Genomic DNA, 24,941 nt, shown 5'->3' with positions numbered 1-24,941 from the left:
CTCAAGCAATATGGTTTCTGGTGGTTTCGGGTGCCCTTCACGTCTTAATGCTAGGCAAAAAATATGTTTTGGTTTGTTTAAGATTTATTCGTATCTGTCGTTTAGAACAAAAACAGTTCAGTACTGTCGTTTAGAACAAACAAAAAAATAATTTATTGTGATAAAAAAAAACATCCGCAGTCCCCAAAAGTATGTATCTACATGCGTTATTCGAGGCAAACATCGAATGTTTTTCGTTAAAAGCTTGGCCCTAGGGCTGAAGTAATGTGAAATCATAACTACTTCAATGACTGAATAGATTATATTCCCTGCCTTAACTGGAAAAACAGTTTTCTAAAATATTTGCGAATTTTTTTCTTTGGTGGCTGGAAGGAACGGGTGCAATTGTAACTGTCTAACCCAGTCGGCACGTGAAAAAAATATAAATACCAATATCTTCACTGCATGCATCAACAAGTAGACCGTTTAAAGGCTTTTAACAGAATAAATGTAAAATCCTTCAAGAAGAGTTACCTCATTTCAACATTGAGACATTTTAGCTGTAAAAGCCTTGAAGCGATGACGGGAACTCGTTAAAAAAAGGTTTTTACTCGGCGCATGACACACCCTTGGGTAGCAGGTGTCTAAAGATTTAGAAAATTTGCTCTTGGCTTAACCTGGACGTTGGATATGATGCTGCTCGTAAGAAAACACTATAGACTATGAATCTGCCGATCAATCTGTTTTACAATTGCGTTGTTCGCAATTGCTTCTAAAGTGCTGTAAAAGCTGGTTTTGGTCTTCGACTCTATTGTGTTAGCTGAAGTGAAGCTTGTCACCTGTATCCCGGGGGGCTTATCTGCAAAAGCCGTTTACGTAATTTTCAGTTTTGAAAATTACGCTTTAAGGCGGATCCATGCGCTGACTTAAAAGCTTTTTCATCCTGTTTACTCGTTATTGCTTGAAGCTATGAACTACATTTTAGTAGAAATCATCGCGCAGTCATAAACTTAATCTCATTTTCGCTGTCGAAGTAAGGTTGCAAATAATCTAAATTAGCATAAATAGTACCCATCTTTCGAATACGCGTATCGCGCGATCTTTCGCCATTGTCTTCTAGATGACATCAGACAATTTCCTTTTGTCATCGGTTTTATTTCCTTAATCAAGAAATTATATACAAGCTTCTTATGATTTTCCTTTTTAACTCGGAAAGAGTTGTAGTTAGCGAAGTGAATTTCACTCCTTCCCTCCTTCACTCGTTTCCTGTTAGACATAGGCACGCAATGCGTGCAAGTGTTTTAAGGCCTCTAGAGAATCAGACCTGTTCTCTGATTACTTACTTTTCTAGTTAAATTACATAATATTAACATGCTTAATTGCCAGCCGAAGCATTGTTTTAATGTCAGTTTTCTTGAAATAGACCAAAGCTTAATTTTTCCAATATTTTGCCTAACCTTCAAAAATCAAAAAGGAAAAATAAAGAGAAAGAAAACAATTTGCAACGGATGGGAACTCTATCTCTTGTCCTTTCGGCCTGCTCTTGATGAGCAGCTAGATGAAAATCAAGCTAAGTGAAGTGAACTGAAGTGTAGAATGTTTAGCATAATTCGTTTTGGCAAATCTTTATTTGTCAGTTTGTTGGTCGATTCTTGTTTCCAAATACATTTTCCGAGTTTTGTGGCTTATAGCCACAGTTATTTAAAGACGAGGTGACCTTTACCTTCGATCCCGTTAATTTGAAATTTGTTTATTGACACATACGATAATTTCCTTAACCAGGAAAAACAAGTGCCAAAACGTAATGAAGTCATTAAATACACAATTTCAAAGCGTACCGCCTCATGATCACCAAGCGACGCTCGAGCGAAAACATAGTGGAAGTGAAATGCTCCAGATACATAAAAGGCGTACTAGTTAAAAGCTCTCATTAAGCTACCATGAAACAAGGAACTCGAAGAAACCAAAGTAAAGATTGAAAATAATCGTTTTGGCAAATAGTAGATTGGTCACAAATTGGACGTGGAAGATCGATTGTTGTGTGACTTTTCCCTAATAGCAAGTTCGTAGATAAAGTTTTAAATCTGTTCCGCATAGGACTGCATATAACTTCGCTCAAAGTTAAGACACCTGTTTCCTGAGGGCGCACCATGGTCCTAATTGAAAAGTTGAGTGTCGCAATTTTGGATTTAGCCTTTTATCTTCCAGCAGCTTAACTTACATCTTCAAGTTCAACAGGCTTTGAGCTATCGCATCAAGAAATGTATTGAAAAAAATAACATAATTAACTGCGCTACAATATTTATAAATACGTACCCGAAATAATTGCGTAGAAGCCAAAATGAATGAAATGTCAACAGCATAAAAAAGGAAAGAAGCATTGATTTTGTGGTAATGGTTAGATCAACTAGAACCTCCAAGCCGGCAAATAACAAAGTTTTACTGAATTCGATACAAATTTAAATTCATCTGTACAGTCAGTGGTAGTGCTAGAGCTGAGAAAGATTAGCTGAGGACAACTTTATTACATGGTAAGGGTGTTTGCCGCGAGGATCAAATTTAGGGTAGCGAAGTTTCAGTTCAAAGAAGATGATTTCATTCACTTATGGGTTAAGAAATTAAAACTCCATTCCATGTTTTCTGGTGCTGACAAACAGCATGAATAAAAAAACCCTCCCACATATAAACCTGTTAGAGAGCTTTTATTTAGAACACCTGCAACCTTAGGGTGTACCATGCGAGCCTTTAGCTTTATTGCTCCAAGGTGTAAACTACCAATCCGCGAGAGATGGCAATGCTGGAATTTAATGATTATTTTGATTTACAGGGTATTGCATTTTTATCCATCTTTGTCGCTATTGTTTATGGATTTATTACGTTCGTTTAAGGTGTAGTGATATTAGATTCTGAAGTATGAATAATTTAGTGGACGAGTCACAGGTTAGCCTAAACCGAAACTAGCCAACGGGTTTAACTAGGCTTAATATATAGTTAATGGAAACCCTAAGGGTGTGTCATGCGTGCCAAGCTTTTAGCTTTAACAGCTTGAGGGTTTCATCTGCCAAGACGTGGCAACGTTGGAGTTCAATAAATACTATCGTGTAAAGTAAGTCATTTCCATTAATTCCCGACGTTGATCTCGTATTGTCACGTTCTAAAACGACTCGGAGGTAAGTACGAACAAGAACCATGTGAAGTCTTAGTTGTGTTGTTGAAACAATGTTAAGATGTTGTGCCATATTTTAAGATTTTAAGATCACATCACAGTTAGTTTCTTCGGAAGGTCCGTGGCAATCGAATTATTCAACTCTCGACATCAGGGATTATAAAAGCACTTGTATTCGATTGTAAAGCATATTTAACTGTGGAATAATAAGCCACAAAGCCGGCCAACTTTATGTGAACCAATATGTGTGGAAAACATCAAATGGCACTTTTTTACTTGATCTTCCTTGCTTGCTTTTACACCCAGCTTTATCCTTGCACTATCAATAGGTTATCCCACTGATCGAATGGCCTTCATCGCGAACGACTTCCTTTTCCCGTCCAAGACCTAACCGGCCTAAGTCTTAACCGGCCGGCCTTATGCACATTAAGGTGATTCCACTGAAATAGAAGGAGTATTAAAAATTTTCTGAAACTTGGTCCAGGTTACAATTATGTTATGAGCATTAAAAAAATGAAATAAAAAATGGGGGTCACCGCGCTAGTTTTTGTGTAAAATGGATGGGCATTATAGCAAATATGAGACCCGCGAGATATATATTAGGAACCCTAGTAATCCAAATGGGGATCGCTATTGTTTCCAGAAAAAAAAACATTTTTGCATTAAAGAATTAGTCTAGTTCAACAAACTAGACTTTGATCTTATATTAAAAACCATTCTTATTGTACAGAAATTAAGATAAGGAAAGAAATTTAAGATTTTGCTTCGTGCGCACGTTAACGGCACTACCTAATAACGTGTTTTGTACGGCATTAAAATTAAAATATCTCAATGTAGAATTTTAAACTTTTTTTAAAATCGCGATATATTGTAGACAACAGTATGACATTTAAATTAATGCATTAAAAAATGGGGGTCACCGTGCTCGTTTAAGAGAAAATGACCATTTATTTCCTTACCGAGCTTAGCCTGAAGGGAATCTCGTAGTGTTCTGTGAGCGCGCGCGCTCGTGTGCGCGCTAAATGACGCGAAAACTTATGCGCAGGAAGGATGCGCAATGCAATACCGTGGAATCACCTTAAATTACAGTGCCATTGCTGAACAAGTCGTCGAACTAGGTTCAAAACCTAAAAAGAAAGAAAACCTCTTGTAAAAGTGTTACAGTGTGACTTGTTTTCACCTTGCTTATTATTATGTGATGATAATATTTTTATTTTCAAAATTTTCACAGATTAAAGCGTTACAATGGCTCTGAAGGTTGCTTTGATCCTGGTAAGAAACATTTTTATTAGTATCTGACAAATTGCTTATGGGTTTTGTTTGTTTTTTGTCCAATTCAAAATCCAACTAACGATCGTGTTTTTCGCTGCCGTCAATCATAATTATGCCGACAGCTAACAAACCATGAAAAACAGAAACAAACAAAATGGTTCGAAATCAACCAATCATAACTGACAAACGTGAGATTTTGACCCAGTTGAATTTTCCCGAGAGGTCTGCTAAGATCAGTAGCGGCAGCCAAAAGCGTAAACCGTTGGATGAGGATTAAATTTCAGAGTTCGCAAATCACTGAAACCCGCAAGAAACTACTGAGTCCTCTCTCCTCATACGATCTATTAATTTCTCTTGACATGCTTTAATTTTAATTCTTGAAATAATTCGCCTTTGTTTCCCTTTCAGGCCGTGTATTTTCTTTGTGGTTTTCTCGCCGTTATTCAACCAGCGTACAGCATCAGGTGCTACCGCAAGATAGTTGAAGACAACGAGGTCCATAATAATGATGGAGAGGTAGATTGTCAAGGCGAAGAAGACGATCGATGTGGGACTTTGACCTTTACAGTGGACTCCTCTGATTCCTCCATCGACGTTATGATAAAGAACTGCACGAGGTCAGCAATCGATTGCGACCAGGATGCGGTTTGTGAGAGGGTCAGAACACACGTTGAAAACCATGGCGGCACTCTTTCGGATTGTTCGTCGAGTTGCTGTAACAGTGATAACTGTAACGCACCAGGTAAGGCAGAGGGTAAGATATTATATTGCTAAAAGAAAGCAAGAAAAAAATTAAAACTGCGAGTCTTTGGTTTTCATCTGAGGTCATTAAAATTCTAAAATCTAAACTGGTAATCCCAAAGAGCTATTATTTTCATATATTCTAGACATAAAGAGCAGAAACACCTATACAAATTTTGTAATCGATTCAGTGCTTCTTTAAAGAGAGAAACCATTTTGAAATTTTTAATGTCCCAGATGAACGTTTTCTAATTGTCAATTTACAGGCGTGATAACAATTTAAAAGTAATATCTTAAATGATTTTAACTGAAAGCGAATAATAGTAATGATACAATCTACTTTACTTTTTTTACAGTTCTATGGCCGCCATATTTGTTTCCAAAGAGGGACACAAACATGGCGGCTGCATACTAATTAATACTGTAATTTTCTCAAAATTACTTTCGTTATAACCTGGTTGCAAAAAAGCTATAGGGCTAAAATTTTGACGAAGCATTTATTTTTGCCTGCTTTATAATCTCGTAGTTTTCTAATCTTTTTTACATACAGACAAACAGTATTTTTAACACTAATGAAAACCACCAATAAAAACATTGCAAACCTTTTTTACAACTTCTTCCTCTTCTTTCCATTCTTGTTTTATAACAGAGACAAAATTTCACTTTCCTATTTTTTTATTGATGTGCAGCTGACAAGAAGAGTAAACGCATGGGACCAGAGGAGGTAACAGTATCAAGGAGAAGCTGGCAAAACTGATTTCCAGTCGCATCTAAGATCACATGTGAGTAGAATATAAAATCATGAATGCTTCTGACAGCTTGAATCAAACCATTACGTTCTCAAGAAAGGGTCCATCTGAAATCCATGCAATATTAAAATTTGAGTCTACATCGATCCTCTCAGATTTCCTTTATATTTTGCATGGGGATACATATTGAGGTGATAATGCTGTAGGTAGAATATCATCGCAAAATTCTTTAACGTGTGGTCAAGATATCGTGGTCAACTTGCCCATGGTCGGTTTTGAGTCAAAAAATACCCAAATTTTGACCCATCTTTCGACCATAATATCTCTGCAAGCATTGGAGCTTTCCATATCAAAACATGACTGTTATTAATATCAGCCGATACAATTTTAATGATACCATCAAGATTTTCCATCGCTCTCTGGTTTGGTAGTAAACCTGTTTTAAAAATAAGGTCTTTCGGGCAATGTGTGACACTAGAGATTTTAGGGTAAAATAACGTTTGAATATCGCCGATGCGGCGTTTTTCTGATGGTTCCATTAGCCATTATTTTGACAAACGTTAACCAAATAATAAATTAAAATCAAAAAAAGTCTGTTAAGTTCTAACGGCACGTATGATTTTAGCGTATAAAAATGTGCTACACGCGAGTACAACAAAAACAAAGTTCTGAATGTTTTAGAACGAGTTTCATAACATGATGGATAGGTCGGCTGATGACGTGAGAAATACCGCTTAGATAAGTCCAATAAAACTTTTAATAGCCAAAGTAGCTCGTGATGTTAATTATCCGGTTATATAGTGCCTTAAAATACAGACTTACGGCGTGACAAAAGGTAAACAAGCCACTCGCCATGTTCATCATCGAAAAACTTCAAGCATATCCTCACGAGCAGATAAATGCAGAACGAGACAACGTCGCTCACTTCTGTTTGTTCGGTAGTTATAATGTTCACAAACAATTCTGCAAGGCTTTAGATTCCACTTGTCTCGTAAACGAAGGCCTCAGTACTTCACATTTTCATAAGTCTGCTAAGTTACTTTTCACCCGGGAGCCATGTTGTTTTAGACTAGTACCCAGTCGTTCAAGACTTGCTTCAGTACTCGATCGAAACGTTTACATTGGAATGGACTATTGATTTTTCTGGAAGCGCAGCCAAGACAGACAGTATTTTTCAGTGTCGTTCTTTGCGCAAACAGTTTTTCCGGCTGAATCTTCCTGCAGTGTTTTTTGATGTCTGCAAACAATTTATTTGGGCTTTTTTGCTATTGCAAACAATTTCTTTTTAGGCCGGTTTTTGATCCCAGTCCTCCAAAAAATTAAATAATGTTGCGTCTCTAATAATCTTGATTTATAGCGTGGATGTGAAAACCATTCATGCCAGTTGAAAGGTCTTTCAAGGTCTTTCAAAGGCCTTGTTAACAAAATCAAACAATAGCGCAGTTCGATTTTGTTAATTACGCGTTAATTATATACCCAATTCGACTTTACTTAGTCCTTATACACTGGGGTTATATCAACCTCCTCTCTAGCTCCTGTTCATGTTATATTGCAGATCAACGTTATATATGGAAATTGTAAAGCAACTTATACCCAAAATTACTTTTAAATTAATGAAAACACCAATGAAGTAGTAATAAACCGTAAATGGACAAGGATAGTTATAAATGAGAAGAATTTGGACGGAAAACGAAAGCTAAACTTGAGAAAATAAGTCTTTCTTCAAGATGCACTAGCTGAACATTCTTGCATTGATCGCTAAAAAGTGGCGATGAGTATCATCACCAAACTTTAAGAGTTACGTGTTATGCTATTTGCCAGACATCTCCGGTGCACCGCCATTTTAAACGCGAAAGAGGCTCTAACGACAAGGTGGTGATTGCTTATGCATTTCATGATTGTTTCAATCTTGTACCTCGAGTGCTCGCTCTTAACTAACTAACTGCACACAATGAGCGACTATCGAGGTATTCGTTACAGAATCAAGTACTTTTAGATTTGCTTCTAAAATCTAGGCATGGGCAGTTCAACCGAAAGTACGATATTTTCCAATTTTGTCTCGAGCGATGAGTTTGGTCAGCACCATGAATCGAGATCTCTGGGCTACACTGAAAGCCCGCCCAAAAGACGACCAAAACTGATTGGCTGTTGAAAGCTTTTTCATTTTCATTCTCAAACCCAGAGTCCACGATCCTTTCGATCTGCACCAGGGATCGAGACTTCTGGCCGGCTCCAACAGCGGAAGTTCGCGATTCAAGGACCTGATGGGCTGAAAATATAGAACGATTGCCCTGCGCATGCCTACAAATCGGGACCTGGTGTCAATTATTATTGGCAGATGTTAATAGCGTGTAGCGCAGCTCAAGCCTTGGCCTGATACAGCCTCGCCCTTGTGGATCATGTCTTTCGTGCGCTGTCGCATTCTGTTAGCTCGCTGCAAGTAGTTTGTTTGTCGCCGCTCTCACTCTCACTATATCCCTTTTTTTTCTTCCATGCTCTCCAGTGTGACTCAAAGTGCCTGGCTGTGGAGTCGGTTTCCATAGCAACGTCCAAGCATTTACCTCTCAGTCGGGTTCCGGCCTTCGCCTCGGGGGCCACTCCGCTGATGCCTCATTCCTTTGCATTCCCAGCCAAACCCCGCCTTCAATTCGTTCAACCCTGTCGCAGACCAGAAGGACCGCGTACTCTGGGGACGAGAACGGTTTATTTCATCTCAAGTCTCCAGTGCATGTGCACAATTAAACTGGGACCATAAATGGCCCAGAGGGCAGAGGAAGGCCCTGCAGTTCGGTAAAGGCTGACCGAAAATGCGCAAATTCTGGGAAGGAAATCGAATACAGTAGAACCCCGGTAACTCGAACTTGGATAACTCGAACAACCCCGCCAACCCAAACAAAGTTTTATTTTCCTTGGATTTGACCCCTCTTTTCAGTCATTTTTACTCGGCTAACTCGCCACGGATTCCCATTGAAATATTCCATTAGCTCTTCTTGTCGTGTAATCGGTAGTTGCACGCGACGTAGTTTCGAGCGCGCATATGGGAAACGCGAAAGGCGCGAGGGGGTCATGCGCGGACTTCTCGCGATCGAGCACTCTTTTAACGCGCTAAAAAACGTACACAGACGCCTGCTACGCGGGCTATGTAATAGGATTTAAACACTAAAAGGTAAACTTCCGCAATTTGATTTTAATTAGAGCAACGAATAGATTACGTATCTGACAGTCATTTTCCACTATTATCATAAAAACGTATGATCGTGTGAGAGTTTCTGACGAGATAAGTTTAAAGGGGCTACGTCATGGACAACACATGCATCTTGAAAAAAACTGGCAAGTTTTTTCAAGTTTATCGTTGGTAATTTGTCTCAATTTTTGTCCGTCGAAACCATCCTTGGTTATTTTCGCATTTTTACTACTCCTCTTTTCTTTTTCTTTATTAGAAAACTATTATTTTGAGGTTAATTTTTTTCAATTTGAATGTAATAAAAAAAAACGACTTACAATATCGTGACATTGCTCCTTTAATTTGCACTGTACTGTGTACTGAAGTGATAAAAACTTGGTAAGTTGAGCAGTCAATCGAGCCTGCTAACTCGAACTGTTTCCGTTTCCCGTCAGAGTTCGGGCTACTGGGGTTCTACTGTATCTTCCAACTCGTTTATCAACCTCTGGTTAAGAGGAACGAAGATCGCGGGAACAAGGATTAACAAAAATTGCAACATTTTTTTATTCACTTGTATCTCTGATTTGTATTTGTCTTGACCAGGCTGTTGACACTTTCATAATCATACTCTTTTTTTTATTTTGTGTTCCCACCTTTCCTTTACCCATTCCTTAGAATAAATGTGATTGTGTGAAATACTGTAAATAATCTAATAAACGCCGCGTATCTAACTAGTAGTAATCAGAGATTAGGGGAGTGCGTTCGACCTATAGGTAAAATAGACCCAAGGTTGGCAGGCATTGGCAAAAAAATATACGGTCGGCCTACTAGCAGTATGCCTTATACCAAAGTTAGTTACTATGCATACACCTCACTAAACGCGAGGAGGATAAGTGTGAGCAAGATTGTGTGACGAGCCAAAAGAACATAGAATGAATGAAATATTATGTACACAAAAATAATTATTTATTTCATTTGACTTTTTATCGTTTGGCACTAAACGAGATTTAAAATTCCACAAACTTGTGGAAATTTAAAATTCCACAAAGTACTTAAAAATACAGACATAATTCACACAGTAATCCACTACACGCTTGTAACATTCAACGTACAACGATTTCCCCGTCAAAACGTCCAGTGTTTCTAGGAACAACGATATGTCACAAATTCAAAGAAGTGATAAAACAATTTTGATCCGTATTATACCCACTCTTGATGCATGTAATTCCAACAATTCAATTGTAGTTTTGTATAATTGCAGGAAAACATGCTGGTCAGTTTAGCTACGAACGAACTCCGTACGAAACTACGCATCAACTTACTCGATTTCCACTCTTTTTATGACTTTCAGTGGCTGAAGGCAACTCTGCTACCTTGGAAAATAACCCTCTGATGTTCTCCATGACATTTTCGGCAAAATTACAATTTTTGGCCACACGTTTTTAGCCCTTTTTCTCAAGCAAAATAATGTTTTTGAGCCCAGTTTCGGACGCCATCTTGTTTTTCATGAAATCGAGGCCATCTGTGGCTACCAGTTTCCCGGCCGAGATTTGCCCCTGCAAAAATTAAGCGGGGGAGGCTAATCGTGTGTCCATACATCTGTGCGCGCAATGCGGCTCGATTCATTCCACATAACAGTACACAGGCATACCAACTCAAAAGACACACGACACAAAATCAAAATTAGGCTTGCGCTCTCCTTCGTCGAACGCAATAAAGGCCCCCCTCTGAGGTGTAAAGTTTGTATTAGAGGCTCCCACCGATAGACGTCCCCCTGTTCCCCCCACATCACCCCCCCCCCAACCCCTCTCAAATTAAAAAAAAAAGAAAAATATTCGCCTCCAAGTAAACGTTTCATGGAGTAAAAGCACGTAATTTGCTTAGTTTATTAATTCATTGGGACATCGAAGAGGCCAACGGAGCCGACAAGGTTGACCCCGATGCGATGACAATGAAGACACCGATATCGAACTAGCAGGCTGTGAACGACATCTTTAGGCTTGCATTAGCAAAGATTAGATTAGTCTCCTACTCACAAAATCTGATTCCTGTCTTAATCCGGGGGCAAACTACTTGTCCTATTTACATATTTGTCTTGTTGACGTTGTTACTGAGTTAAAGTGAAATAAATAATGAATAAATGCCTCTTTCTACTAAACGTCTCATATTTATTTAACACTCCCGCATGTACCCCTTGAATTAAAAAGACGCCCTGGCGTTTATAAGATCATTCACGCTAGGGCTAATTTTACGATTTCAGATTTTCGAAATTAAAAAAAAGTGGATAAAGCCATGGCGAATTGTGGCGTATTGGATCGGCCTATTGGAACATCTATTGACGTCTCAATACATATCTCATGGTCATTGAACGAAGTTATGACGATCGACTCGGAGTGAAATTTGAGACATGAAATTTGAGATAAAATTTTCAAGTCGGTCTGTCACGCAATCAACTATTGTCGGTGTTCTTCGTAAAACGACAGCACTAAAAACCACTTGTGCCGCAGATTCGTATTGGATGGAAACGATAACTGCATAATTTCTTTCGGTGGAAACATGTTTTTATATCTGGAAAAAACACGCGACCTGATTCTAAAGCAAGTCGGTTCATGTTCGGTGGAGATTATATTTGATGCCTTGCCGCCAACTTGTTTTGATAACATCTGTTCTTAAATTACTATGGTGCTGGAAAATACGACAAAAAGCAGCTTATACACCAAGTGGGCGATGCCAAAAACCCTTCAAGGGAATGACTTTTATGCTATGATGCTTACTTGTTGGGATAACTTTCGCATTGGTGCGGTACGACCAGCAGCAGGTCGGTATGACCTTTGCTTGTGTTCGTTTGAATTTGTTTAATATGCTTACTACCAGCCAACGACTTCCAGTAGTTAAACCTACTTACGATTTAAAAGTATTTTCATGCAAAAAAGCTTCATGACGATGTTTTACTTCTTTAAGACACATTCTATTTAGTTTATATTTTACAAACTCCGAACTTATCACAATTTCCGTGTTGTGCTCATTTGCATATTGTCACGAATTTAACAACATTTATTGATGCAAACCTGTAATTCCTCTTAAACTTAACAAAGATTTTACTTGATAAATAGAGACACCATTTCCTTGGTAATCTATCGATAGTTTTAAATTTGATTGAAGAAACGCCGCATGTCTACAAACAACGACTTTTGAGACCCCAATTTTTTTATACGAATTGAATAAGGAGAATTGAAATTTTCCTTTCAGCCAAACGCAGTAAATGACACAAGTCTACTGAACGTTTTTCTATTCTTCAGGGCTTGAACTGTGTTATGTAAAAGTTTCGTTTCATTTCTTTTCATATTTAGCATGTAGCAGGCGATCAAACATGGTGAATGTTTTTACGTCAAATTTAAGTACTTTTCATTGTCTGACAGTTTGATTGACATTTCTCCAAAACAATGAACAATTGAACCAAAATGTTGCACATGGTTAATGTACTAGTGAAGTTACACAAGTGTGCCAAATTTGAGGGAAATCGGTGTGATGCGCTGTAGACTCGCCTGCATGGCTCTCGTGCGGACTCACTCTTAATCAACTTGTAAATTCATTTACTCATTTCCCTTCTTTCATCTTTTACTCAAACATCTAGCCCCAACAATCAATTTACTAATTGACCGAACAACTAAGCATTACATCCATCCATCCGTTAATCCATACATCCGTCAATCCATCCATCCATACATGCATCCATTCATTCGTCCTTCCATTACATCAAACAGAAATTCGAACAGTTGAAATAACATCAACTTGTAATTTTTAAACAAAGTTACCGTGGTTAAAAAAAGTATTTTTAGGTAGCATGTATGTATGTATTGATTGATTGATTGACTGGTTGATTGATTGATTGATTGATTGTTTGATTGATTGATTGGTTGAATGATTTATTTATTTATCCATCCATCCAACCATTAATCCCTCCATCCATCCGCCCACCCATCAGCCAACCAGTCAATCGTCGACCGCTTCAATCAATCAATCATCAAACAATTAATTAATCAATCAAACATTCAGTCAACCAACCAACAAACTATTGATCAGTAACTCAATCAATCAATCCATCACTCGAGCGATGGACCGATTGTAGAATCAGTTTTTGGATCAAGTGGTCATTTGGTCAACCAGTCAAGCGAACAGTTAATAAAACGGGCCATAAGCAATTAATAAACATATTTAATTTATTCAACAAAATATATGTCTTTTAAGCCGGTACATTGTCCCAGATGAAAAGTTAACGCTTTTGTTTTTAATTGCCTTATCAGATGCGGAATTAATTTATCAGGACAGATATCACGAAAGAATACAAGACAAAATGCCAAGTAGATTTTAGAAGCCGATAAATTAAAAGAAAGCATAATACATTATTAATATGGGAAAAAAATGTACTCACTAAAAAATATATCGTTGCTTGAAAATGAAATAAAATAAAATGCGAATGTCCAGTACTAGTAGCGCCATGTGCTGTGTGGTTATTACCCCTTTCTTGTTTCCTTTTTTTGTTGTTGTTGTTTGCGTTGTTGTTTGTTTGATTTCTCTGCTCTTTACCTTTTTCCCATCTAATGCGTGTGCAGAAATAGCGTAAAGTGCATTTCCCGCGCTCTAATTGTCTGCCAACCTTGTTTGTTTTGCATTCTCTTTGATTGTTTTAATGTTTTCGTGGAATAAAGTTACTTAAAGGAGAAGTTCACTCCAGAATGGCCATTTATTTTCTTTACGCCAATAAAAAGTTTATACAAAGATATGTTATTCACCAAAATTTCAGCCTCCAACGGGCGCTATAACCCTACGAAATCTTTCTTTGAAGTAGCCCAAAACTTGACAACTGAACGCCGCCATCTTGGAGCTGGTAATGTATGCGTGACGTCAAAGAGCTCAGCCTGAAGTTTAGCGGGAAAATTTTAATACTCGAAACTCCTTATTTCTTTGTATTGGCTTTTGTTTGTCAAAATGCCTGTTTGTGCAGCACCATTTTGCTCACACAGAGCTCCAAGAAATACAAAAGAGGTGTTTATTTTCACCGTCTTCCGATATTTAAAAGAACAATTGCTCAAAAGCGGACAAAAATATTTGTGTGTTCCGAAAACTATGTGGAAGACTGCTTCAAAGTAGATCAGAGATGCAGTCTCCTGCGTGGAAATACCCACAAAAAATAGAAAAAGCCAGACGCAACTATAAACCATTTTTAAGAAATATCCTTCTGTAACTCCCTTCAAACGACATGCAAGCGAAAGGAGGCGAAAGAATAAGGAAAGAATGGAGGTTAGTCATTTTGCTTACCGTGTTTTCTCAAATCAAACACCTCCGGCGTTTATTTCAAACTTGGCGGGGTCCGGTGTTTATTAACGAAGTGCAATTTTCTGTAATTTTTTCAGTCCCGAGAACCACGATTTTTCTCGTCGTCCCGGCAGACAAATTGCTCATGGGTCTCTGAGGATGATTTTTACCAAAGTAACAGTATTGCATACGGCACGTGCATGTTGCAATCAAGATTTGTTACAAACCGAACTGCAGAACATAAACAACCAATGAGTCCATAAACGGCAATGTCGCCAACGTCCTCCGCAGTTATAAACGTTCACTGTTATAAACAACAGTGCCTTAGTCATGACAAAACGAACGCGAACATTGCTGTTTCATTTTGTTTACAGCATCCATCCTAGTTATTTTACGTCGGACGTTCCTTGAACATTATAAAAAAATTACCAAAGAAGCAAACCGTACCAGTTTGTCGTAGCAGTGCTATTTAAGAGAATATATTTACTTGTTTGCTCGACCGCAAATAAACGCCGGGACCTCGATCAAACGTCCCCGGCGTTTATTTAAAAGTTAGTATTTTTGACCCGACGTTTATTAATACGAAGCCGGAGTTTAATCGGTGACCCGCGTTTAATCGAGCAAATACGACGACAGCAAATAATTACAGCATGAACAAAAATTGACTTAAATTGGCAACAACACTTCTCAGAATAGAAATAACAAAACGGGCTAAGTTGTTAAAAATTTTGGATGCAATGACTGGGTTGTACATGTAAATAAATATAGAAGGAGAAAAAGACAGAGAAAAAGATACAAACAAGTTATAAGTTAAGTTAAAGTTTTGCTTGATCTAAAATGAAATAATTCAAACATTTCTAGCTCAGTCAGTCAACTACAAAAATGACATAAAGTTCACTTTGGGAGTTGTGATCTAATATTTGATCAAGAAGAGTTTCTCTGGTTGATTACAGTCGTTCCCGTAAAACCGTGAACACCAGAGAAAAGTTCTGGAATGTTTATTGTTTCGCGACCAATCAGATGCGAAATGAAACCGCAAAAGATAACCGCCAAACCGCAGCATGGATTAGTCACGACTTGACACGAAACAACAAGCTGGCTTTTTTTTCCAGGACAAATCTTCAATTTTACCGTTTTTCAAATACTGAAATTGAGAACAGGGGAACGCCCCCAAACTGACGCATGTAGTGCGAGTAGCTTTCCAGAAAGTATAAAATCTATTACCGCCAACCTAGACAAGCGACTACAAGAAGTAAATGTACTGATGCAAAAACTTGAAGATATGAAGAATAAAACTGTTGAAGATTATCCCTGTCTGTTTTCTGTGAGTGAAACCAGCGAGCAAAGGGGGGAGAAAATAGAAAAGCGCAAATTTAAAAACAAAAGACACAGCGAAAGAAAGAAAAAAACACACAAAGATATTACCGCTAAGAAAACAGCGTCCAATAGAAAATACATAAAGAATTTCTCTAATTCTGAAATGACAGCTGACCAGATTAACCTCCTCTCCCGTGGATTGAAATTCGTTCCTACGCCAATAACAAACGAAACCGCACTAAGAAAGCAAATGCTAAAAGACTTCAAAGATTTCGCTAGAAGAATGCGGCTCCAATTCATATATCACGGCGAAGATAATAAAATCCACCCCTTCTATGTCAAATCGAACTGGGAACCCCCGGTTCAAAAGTCAGTTGCTCTAGAGAGCTACCTGGAAGAAATTAAAACTCTACTTGCGCAAATACCAATAACCAAACCTAAACAAAACTTGCCGCTTAATGAAAGAAAGGCTATTACAGAGCTGAAAAACAACTCTGAGATAAATATAAAAAAAGCGGACAAAGGCTCTACCACAGTCATTATGCACAAACAAGAAAAAGTAAAGGAGGGACAGATTTTACTAGACGACAGAAAAAACTACACACCCCTCGAAGAACCAATGGTTAAAGAAACTTCCCTAAAGGTTCAACAAATAACAGAAGAACTCTACCAGGGAGGTTTCATTGACGAGATGACTGTTAAGTGGTTATCACAGACTCCAGACCCTCCAAGAGTACCCGTCTTCTACACTCTCACAAAGATACACAAACCAACACCGGTTGGGCGGCCAATAATATCAGGTAATGATGGACCTACCGAACGAATATCAGCATTCGTTGACAACATACTTCAGCCAATAGCTCAATCACAAAAGTCTTACCTTAAGGACACAACTGATTTTATAAACTTTATAGAAAGAACAACCCTCCCAGAGGGCACTTTTCTAGTCTCTCTAGACGTTACCAGCCTATACACAAATATCCCACAAGAAGAGGGAATAAATACAGTATGCAGAGCATTCGAGAATTTCTACAGGGACAACATCCCCATCCCGACACACTCCCTCAGAAATATTCTTAGGCTGATCCTTCGAGAGAACTCATTTGAATTCAACGACAAAAACTACCTCCAAATACACGGAACCGCCATGGGCACGAAGATGGCCGTCGCTTTTGCGAACATCTTTATGTCTTCGGTTGAGACGGAAATAATCAGCCAAAGCAAAACAAAACCACTTGAGTGGAAAAGATACATCGATGACATTTTCTCACTGTGGAATGCTGATAAGAAGGAGATAGAAGACTTTATTGTCCTTGCAAACAGGCACCACCTTACAATTAAATTTACGGCTGAAATCTCAAACAAAGAAGTAAACTTTCTGGACACAACCGTCTACAAAAGCGAGAGATTCTACAACCAAGGAATTCTAGACATCCGCACTCACTTTAAACCTACAGAGACTTTCCAGTACACACACTTTTCCTCGTGCCACCCAGCAGGGGTCAGAAAAGGACTCATAAAAGGTGAAGCCCTGAGACTTCTAAGAACCAACTCCTCAGAAAAATCATTCGATGAGAATATAGCTAATTTTAAAACACGCCTTAGAGCTAGAGGCTACCCCCACAATCTCATTGAGAAAATAACTTCTGAGGTCAAATTTACTGAACGGAAGTCGGCTTTAGAACAAAAGGAGAAAGTGCGAAAGAAAATTCTGCCTTTTGTAACAACGTACCACCCGGCGCTACCAAATCTCAAAAACATCTTAATGAGCAAATGGCACTTCATTCAAAACCAACCACTACTTAGAGAAATATTTAAAGAACCCCCATTCATCTCATATAAAAAAGGAAAATCTTTAAGAGATATACTCGTGAGAGCTAAACTATAGGTCACAATATTCAGAGGTCACTTGTCACGCCACGAGCGTATGAGTCGTGTTTGGCCTGTCAACACCTTACAACCATGAATGATAATTCCACCCAAGAGGAAAACCACAAAGAAATCAATAAAGACGACTTGAAGATGGAGGTTGACAATGAAGACAATGAAGAGAGCGTCGATGACTCATTACTAGACTCGGATGGCGAACTGGTGAGCGGCCAGCGCAGTCCACAATCGGGGCAGAGTAGAAAACGCAGTTACAGCCACAGTAACAACACTAACTCCAAAAAAGGAAAACAGCCACTCAAGAAAACGAACCGCCAACCCAGAATGCACGACCGAAGCCCCAACAACAAACGACCACGCCGCCCTGCCTCCGACGAGATATCACAACTCGAAAGGAAAATAGAGAAATCAGAACAATCCATTTCCAAACTGAAGATACACATGGACAAGGGCACATGCCCGAAAGACTTGCGCTATGTCGCAAAGGCGAATATTTTTCCTGACGATGAATTTAAGAGTGATATAAGATCTCTCAGAAAAGAAGCCGAACAAAAGTTCATAGGCGCTCTCACTAGATTCCACTATCGCCGCGTCGAACGCAACCAGGACAAGTTGCGCAGAGCTAAATCGCATAAACCTGAGAACGACACAAACGCAAATCGGGCGAGAACAGGGGAACGCCCCCAAACTGACGCATGTAGTGCGAGTAGCTTTCCAGAAAGTATAAAATCTATTACCGCCAACCTAGACAAGCGACTACAAGAAGTAAATGTACTGATGCAAAAACTTGAAGATATGAAGAATAAAACTGTTGAAGATTATCCCTGTCTGTTTTCTGTGAGTGAAACCAGCGAGCAAAGGGGGGAGAAAATAGAAAAGCGCAAATTTAAAAACAAAAGACACAGCGAAAGAAAGAAAAAAACACACAAAGATATTACCGCTAAGAAAACAGCGTCCAATAGAAAATACATAAAGAATTTCTCTAATTCTGAAATGACAGCTGACCAGATTAACCTCCTCTCCCGTGGATTGAAATTCGTTCCTACGCCAATAACAAACGAAACCGCACTAAGAAAGCAAATGCTAAAAGACTTCAAAGATTTCGCTAGAAGAATGCGGCTCCAATTCATATATCACGGCGAAGATAATAAAATCCACCCCTTCTATGTCAAATCGAACTGGGAACCCCCGGTTCAAAAGTCAGTTGCTCTAGAGAGCTACCTGGAAGAAATTAAAACTCTACTTGCGCAAATACCAATAACCAAACCTAAACAAAACTTGCCGCTTAATGAAAGAAAGGCTATTACAGAGCTGAAAAACAACTCTGAGATAAATATAAAAAAAGCGGACAAAGGCTCTACCACAGTCATTATGCACAAACAAGAAAAAGTAAAGGAGGGACAGATTTTACTAGACGACAGAAAAAACTACACACCCCTCGAAGAACCAATGGTTAAAGAAACTTCCCTAAAGGTTCAACAAATAACAGAAGAACTCTACCAGGGAGGTTTCATTGACGAGATGACTGTTAAGTGGTTATCACAGACTCCAGACCCTCCAAGAGTACCCGTCTTCTACACTCTCACAAAGATACACAAACCAACACCGGTTGGGCGGCCAATAATATCAGGTAATGATGGACCTACCGAACGAATATCAGCATTCGTTGACAACATACTTCAGCCAATAGCTCAATCACAAAAGTCTTACCTTAAGGACACAACTGATTTTATAAACTTTATAGAAAGAACAACCCTCCCAGAGGGCACTTTTCTAGTCTCTCTAGACGTTACCAGCCTATACACAAATATCCCACAAGAAGAGGGAATAAATACAGTATGCAGAGCATTCGAGAATTTCTACAGGGACAACATCCCCATCCCGACACACTCCCTCAGAAATATTCTTAGGCTGATCCTTCGAGAGAATTCATTTGAATTCAACGACAAAAACTACCTCCAAATACACGGAACCGCCATGGGCACGAAGATGGCCGTCGCTTTTGCGAACATCTTTATGTCTTCGGTTGAGACGGAAATAATCAGCCAACTGATTAGGTCCACTGAAGGACCGAAACTCGAGTCTTGCTTAAGATAAAACATTTGCCAGGAGACATCGTTGCAGCATCCTAGAAACTTCAAACGCAGTAATCAATCTGCCATAGAATTTATTTGTTGGATGCAAGTAACGCAACAAGACAGTTAAAAATAATGGAGGTAAAGTTTAGTCCCATACAAGAACTCAAATCACAACCACTCAAACTAAGGGGAGCTAAACATTAACTCAAAGAAACCATCGCTCTCAATGCCTAGAGACTGTAGTAGCCATAAAAATACTTGGATCTTAGACCCTCGCAACCGTGGAATAACGAAACGTTATTCTGCAAGATAACCGCCACTTCAAACAAGATGACGGTTAGAGACCCACTGATCTGATAAACATTACAGACTACAACATTCTTTTGAAGGCAATTAAGAATCTTTCAACAAACAAGAGCCGATAAATCTAACCAAACGAATATGCCAGAGAGCTAGCTAGCAGACACAATGGCATAAATCTGATCAATGCTGTAACGGCTCCAGAGAGCGAGTGAAATCCTCCATTAACAGACTGAAGGCTAACTTTTAGCGACCGGCGGGAGTCGTGTTTGGCCTGTCACTTTTAATATTTTCACTTGTGACCTTTTTTTGACAGAGCCCCGTTCCGCTGCGTTGCACGAGATTATCTTTGATCGCAAGAAAAAATCTATGCTAAAGACTAACGCATGCTGTGCAGTAAATTCGAAATGAAGCCCTTCTTCATAATGTGGGACACCACTTACGCACGGCTAAGAAAGAACCACCATTTAGCATCAGAACTGACCTTTAACGGTCTAAAATGCGATAAATCGCCTTCTCAACAAACACAACTTAAGCACGGATCGAACAACATTAACACAATTGGTCCAGTTAAACGAGCCAATTAGAAAGCAGAATTTTCGATCCTGCAGTCAAGTACAAAAACGGCAAATAGAATGATTCCAAATCATTCGATGAGACTTTAACATAGGAGCAACTGATGAGGTCCACTGAAGGACCGAAACTCGAGTCTTGCTTAAGATAAAACATTTGCCAGGAGACATCGTTGCAGCATCCTAGAAACTTCAAACGCAGTAATCAATCTGCCATAGAATTTATTTGTTGGATGCAAGTAACGCAACAAGACAGTTAAAAATAATGGAGGTAAAGTTTAGTCCCATACAAGAACTCAAATCACAACCACTCAAACTAAGGGGAGCTAAACATTAACTCAAAGAAACCATCGCTCTCAATGCCTAGAGACTGTAGTAGCCATAAAAATACTTGGATCTTAGACCCTCGCAACCGTGGAATAACGAAACGTTATTCTGCAAGATAACCGCCACTTCAAACAAGATGACGGTTAGAGACCCACTGATCTGATAAACATTACAGACTACAACATTCTTTTGAAGGCAATTAAGAATCTTTCAACAAACAAGAGCCGATAAATCTAACCAAACGAATATGCCAGAGAGCTAGCTAGCAGACACAATGGCATAAATCTGATCAATGCTGTAACGGCTCCAGAGAGCGAGTGAAATCCTCCATTAACAGACTGAAGGCTAACTTTTAGCGACCGGCGGGAGTCGTGTTTGGCCTGTCACTTTTAATATTATCATCATCCGTGTTTAAACGATCTACCCATTTTGAAACTTCTATCTTTATGAAAAATATAAAAAAATATATAAAACCTCTTCATTGATTAAATTGTCTTTAGATAAAACGTTTTTTTCTTCTCAGAATTTTTGTTGTTACACTAGCTGTCAAGTACGATTTTTTTCTTACTTCGTCCTTCAGTGTGCGGAGTTTGCTATTCAAAAAATTGTTTTGTTTTGCTTTTGAAATTAAAACATGGCCACCAAACCAATTTAACGTAAAGAAGCTTGTTAAAAAAGCCTGGGTTTACCTTAGAGGACGAGAAATATAATTTAGACATAAATGTAAAAAAAAAGATACATTTACCTTGAGTTCGTCCTTCCAGATGAATAATGCTATTGATACACACGGACCAGGAAACTGTGCTAGCTAGCCATTACTCAACCTTGTTGTCTCGCTTATCAACAATTACAGAAGGGAAAGCAGATTATATGAGATAAATTGAAAACATCAGAAAGTGTACCATTTCAGACTTTCGATAATAATATGATGCGTATTGCAAAAAAAAATGTGAGAACAAGCATTATTCGCGAATTTAATCGGAAAGTGTTTTTGAACCAAAATTTGAAGAAATTGGATAACTCACCAGTTTAATACTGCTCGCACTGTATTCTGCAAGTCGATGATGTGATGTGACGTGAACTTGTGTTTTTACTGTTGTAAGTTTGTATAATTGTTCACACTTTTAAAGGTAAAGTTGCTTTCATGTGAATATGACTCGATTAGGTCTAGCTCAGACGTCGTTCTTTTGCCGTGTCGAACTAAATTCAGGAATTAAGTTCGACGTCTGAATCAAACTTTTGAATTGAGTTCGGCAAAGCAAATTAGCTCGACACGCCATGTCGTTCTACGCGTCTCTGGCACGGCAGCGGTTCAAACGTCGTGCTTCTGCCGCACCAAAACAAATTCATTATTTATATAAATGTATTTTGGCGGGATTACGTTCCCGCGAGGTGTTACGCAGGAGACCCGATAATAATTATCCTTTAAGGAGTATGCGCACAACGTCGTCCCCAGGGTCTTTCCGTCAGCCGCCATTTTGAAAACGGAGAAAACCCTGGGGACGGTCTTAAGTATGCACATTGAATTTTATTCTTGCCAGACGGCCAAAAAAAAAAGTGGCGGCCAGCCAAAGGAATACGAAATTTTCTCTACTAAGAAGCACGTCGAGGATGTTTCATTCAACGAAGTAGATGACACTTATGACAGGGAACAGGGCGAAGAAGAAGCTAGCGAAACTGAAATTAGCGAGTTTTCGGAAACTAGTCGGGCAAAGAAACAAACATTCGCCGTACTTGCAAAAGGAAACGTTTTTTTCTGTTGCTTTTCTTTGCGTCTTTTTCTTGAGTCTTGTATGAATTTAAAAGTAGGAGCTTTTAATACAATTTGGAAAACGGCACCATTTTTGTTGGATCACCGCTGACTAATTGTTACGTAGTTTAAGCACTTCTGAATTTTGTACGACTCTGGCACGACGTCTGAATCGCTACAGTCGAACCTAATTGCAATTTAGTTCCGCACGGCAGAAGCACGACGTCTGAGCTAGGCCTTAGATATTTAAAAACGAAGATTTTTCCTTATCTTCGCACCATTTATTGATAGCAAACAGCCTCGATGCAACCATGAAAAAACTAAACGACCTCATTTAATATAATAAGCAAGGTACGAAAATGTTATTTGAAAATTATACTTTACACAATCAAAATTGTTTTAATATTGAGTTCAGTTTTATTTGGTCTTGCAAAATCTGGTGTTAGTAGTAATAGTTAAAAGCTGTTTGACTGTTTCAGAACATATTACATTAGATTGGATGACTTAATAATAACTTTGTATATATATAAGAGCTTTGAACCCGTGAAAGGCAAACATTTCTCAAAACAGTTTGTAAACTCTTTACTCTAGTAAGGGCGCAAAAAAGACTTTCTTCTAAAATTATTATTATAATTATTGAACGGCATGTAAGCGTTAAATGTTTCTAGGGCGTCATACATGGAGTTTTATATTTTGTCAAACAAGGATTTTCTGCAAAATTCAATCAGTAAATTAAAGGAATTTCGTAATATATAGATTTTGCAACGCCTAACAGCGGAGTTTTCGAAAGCGTCAAAAAGTCAAACATTTATCAAATTTAAAAAAAAAATTCTCAGCATTATATTTAAACCCTTTCCAGGTCATCGTCGTCATTTCAATATCTCTGTTGAACGGAGTAGATCCTTTTTCTTTTCCCTTTTTAACCCTTAATTAATACGTAAATACAACAGACATTTTAAATTCATTTTCACTCAGCGACAAAGCGAGGAAAATCAATGTAACGTTCTACAATCTTGGACAAAACTGTCGAGACACTTTCTTCAATATGGGTCACACCAACTTTTTTTGTGAACCCAAATCATCTCCATTACGTCTAATCTTTCGAAACATGTTTAAGATGAGTTCCAGTCCGTACTGCGCAATCTCGGCTGCAATGTTTATGTGAGCCTCACACGAAAGAAATGTTTACAAGCAAAACGAAAAAATCCCGCGACAAACTTACCTTTTTCTTCATTATTAACGCCAGATATCCTTGCAGAACAAATAATAACGAGTTGAAGAACCTTGACGCTATTTCAAACCGACGTTTCAGCTCATCGGAAATTCTTGAACGAAACGAACTGTAATGGCGGACTAAAAAACTTCATGTATGCTGTCACCGAAGTGTAACGTTTCAACGAATTCAAAACAAAAACGAGTCTGCGCAGTACGGACTGAAAATCAGCTTAAAGCAGTCTTTTTCCTAACATTTGACATGTGGAGGAATAATGGACACGCAAGCGCAGCATGCACGTGGATATGACTGCGTAGCTAAATGAAAATGGCGCAAATAGTCGCAGACTTTTGTGTGGAAGAAAGCAAAGAAAACACCGTTCCTCTTTTGAAACAAATATCCGCACGGTTTTGAGATGTCAATTCACTGAATTTTGCCACAGCGTCTGTGTGGCAAAGACGTAATACAACCACTTCTTTTGTAAAATGGCCAAAAAACAAATCTTTCCTGTTGATTCCAAGGCTTTTAGTAGCTTCAAATGCTATAACTGACGATCGTAGCGCCAAATACAAACTCCCTTAGGAAATGGTAGCTTTAACCGGCTATCGTAGCGCCACATGCAAACTCACCTACCAGCTACAACCTTTTTTTCATATTATCTGGGATGTAATTCCTTTTCCATGCCTCATCTGTGTGGCTGCCATAGTGATTTCAGCTTGGCAATAAAAAAATAAATCCAGCCGATGTGAGGCGAGAGACTCGGATGTTTGTTTGGCAGAACAGTCCGGCGCAGAAAATTAACTCATCGCAATATATCTTCAACATTTCTCCACGTGAGATTTAATAAACGTTTCCTCTGCAAATAACTGGTTCAGTTAGTCCCTTTCGGGGACGAAAAAGTTAAAAAAAGCCCCTGAGGAAAAACAGGTTATATCAGCATATACCCACTTGCTGTTGCAATCCTTGATAGAGCAAGGCTAGTGAAGTCTAAATTTGAGTCTACTACCTTTTTCCCATCGCATGAAATCAGGTGTATCTTGACATCCACTCGATAGTATGCTATTCTATCTCAGGTTTGTGGTTAAACCACAAAGAGATCTGAACAGTACTG

At 38.7% G+C, this 24,941-nt stretch overlaps 2 protein-coding genes across 2 annotated transcripts; both read left to right on the top strand.

The window, feature by feature from the left end:
* The first annotated feature begins 3,108 nt into the window (after positions 1-3,108).
* On the top strand, positions 3,109-13,496 carry LOC144642975 (uncharacterized). The gene is made up of 5 exons (XM_078502098.1): positions 3,109-3,149; positions 4,377-4,417; positions 4,826-5,159; positions 5,848-5,940; positions 13,375-13,496. Exons 2-4 carry the CDS (start codon positions 4,391-4,393, stop codon positions 5,913-5,915), a joined length of 429 nt encoding a protein of 142 aa, XP_078358224.1. The 5' UTR covers positions 3,109-3,149; positions 4,377-4,390; the 3' UTR covers positions 5,916-5,940; positions 13,375-13,496.
* Positions 13,497-16,862: 3,366 nt separating this feature from the next.
* On the top strand, positions 16,863-17,591 carry LOC144642431 (uncharacterized). Its single transcript, XM_078501381.1, has one exon. It carries the CDS (start codon positions 16,863-16,865, stop codon positions 17,589-17,591), a length of 729 nt encoding a protein of 242 aa, XP_078357507.1.
* The last annotated feature ends 7,350 nt before the right edge of the window (positions 17,592-24,941 follow it).

This window comes from Oculina patagonica, chromosome 2 (genome assembly GCF_052425735.1).
Source record: "Oculina patagonica isolate OP01 chromosome 2, crgOcupat, whole genome shotgun sequence".
NCBI lineage: Eukaryota > Metazoa > Cnidaria > Anthozoa > Scleractinia > Oculinidae > Oculina > Oculina patagonica.
The sequence above is the reverse complement of the archived record's forward strand: the minus strand, read 5'-3'. Positions and strand labels throughout refer to the sequence as shown.

What these genes read in the sequence shown, in the direction of transcription:
- LOC144642431 (XM_078501381.1), top strand. Translation starts at nt 16,863, where the DNA reads ATGGCCGTCGCTTTTGCGAACATCTTTATGTCTTCGGTTGAGACGGAA.
- LOC144642975 (XM_078502098.1), top strand. Translation starts at nt 4,391, where the DNA reads ATGGCTCTGAAGGTTGCTTTGATCCTG. An exon ending in TGAAGGTTGCTTTGATCCTG is followed by an intron (nt 4,418 to 4,825) that starts GTAAGAAACATT and finishes TTTCCCTTTCAG; the next exon opens with GCCGTGTATTTTCTTTGTGG. An exon ending in TGATAACTGTAACGCACCAG is followed by an intron (nt 5,160 to 5,847) that starts GTAAGGCAGAGG and finishes ATTGATGTGCAG; the next exon opens with CTGACAAGAAGAGTAAACGC.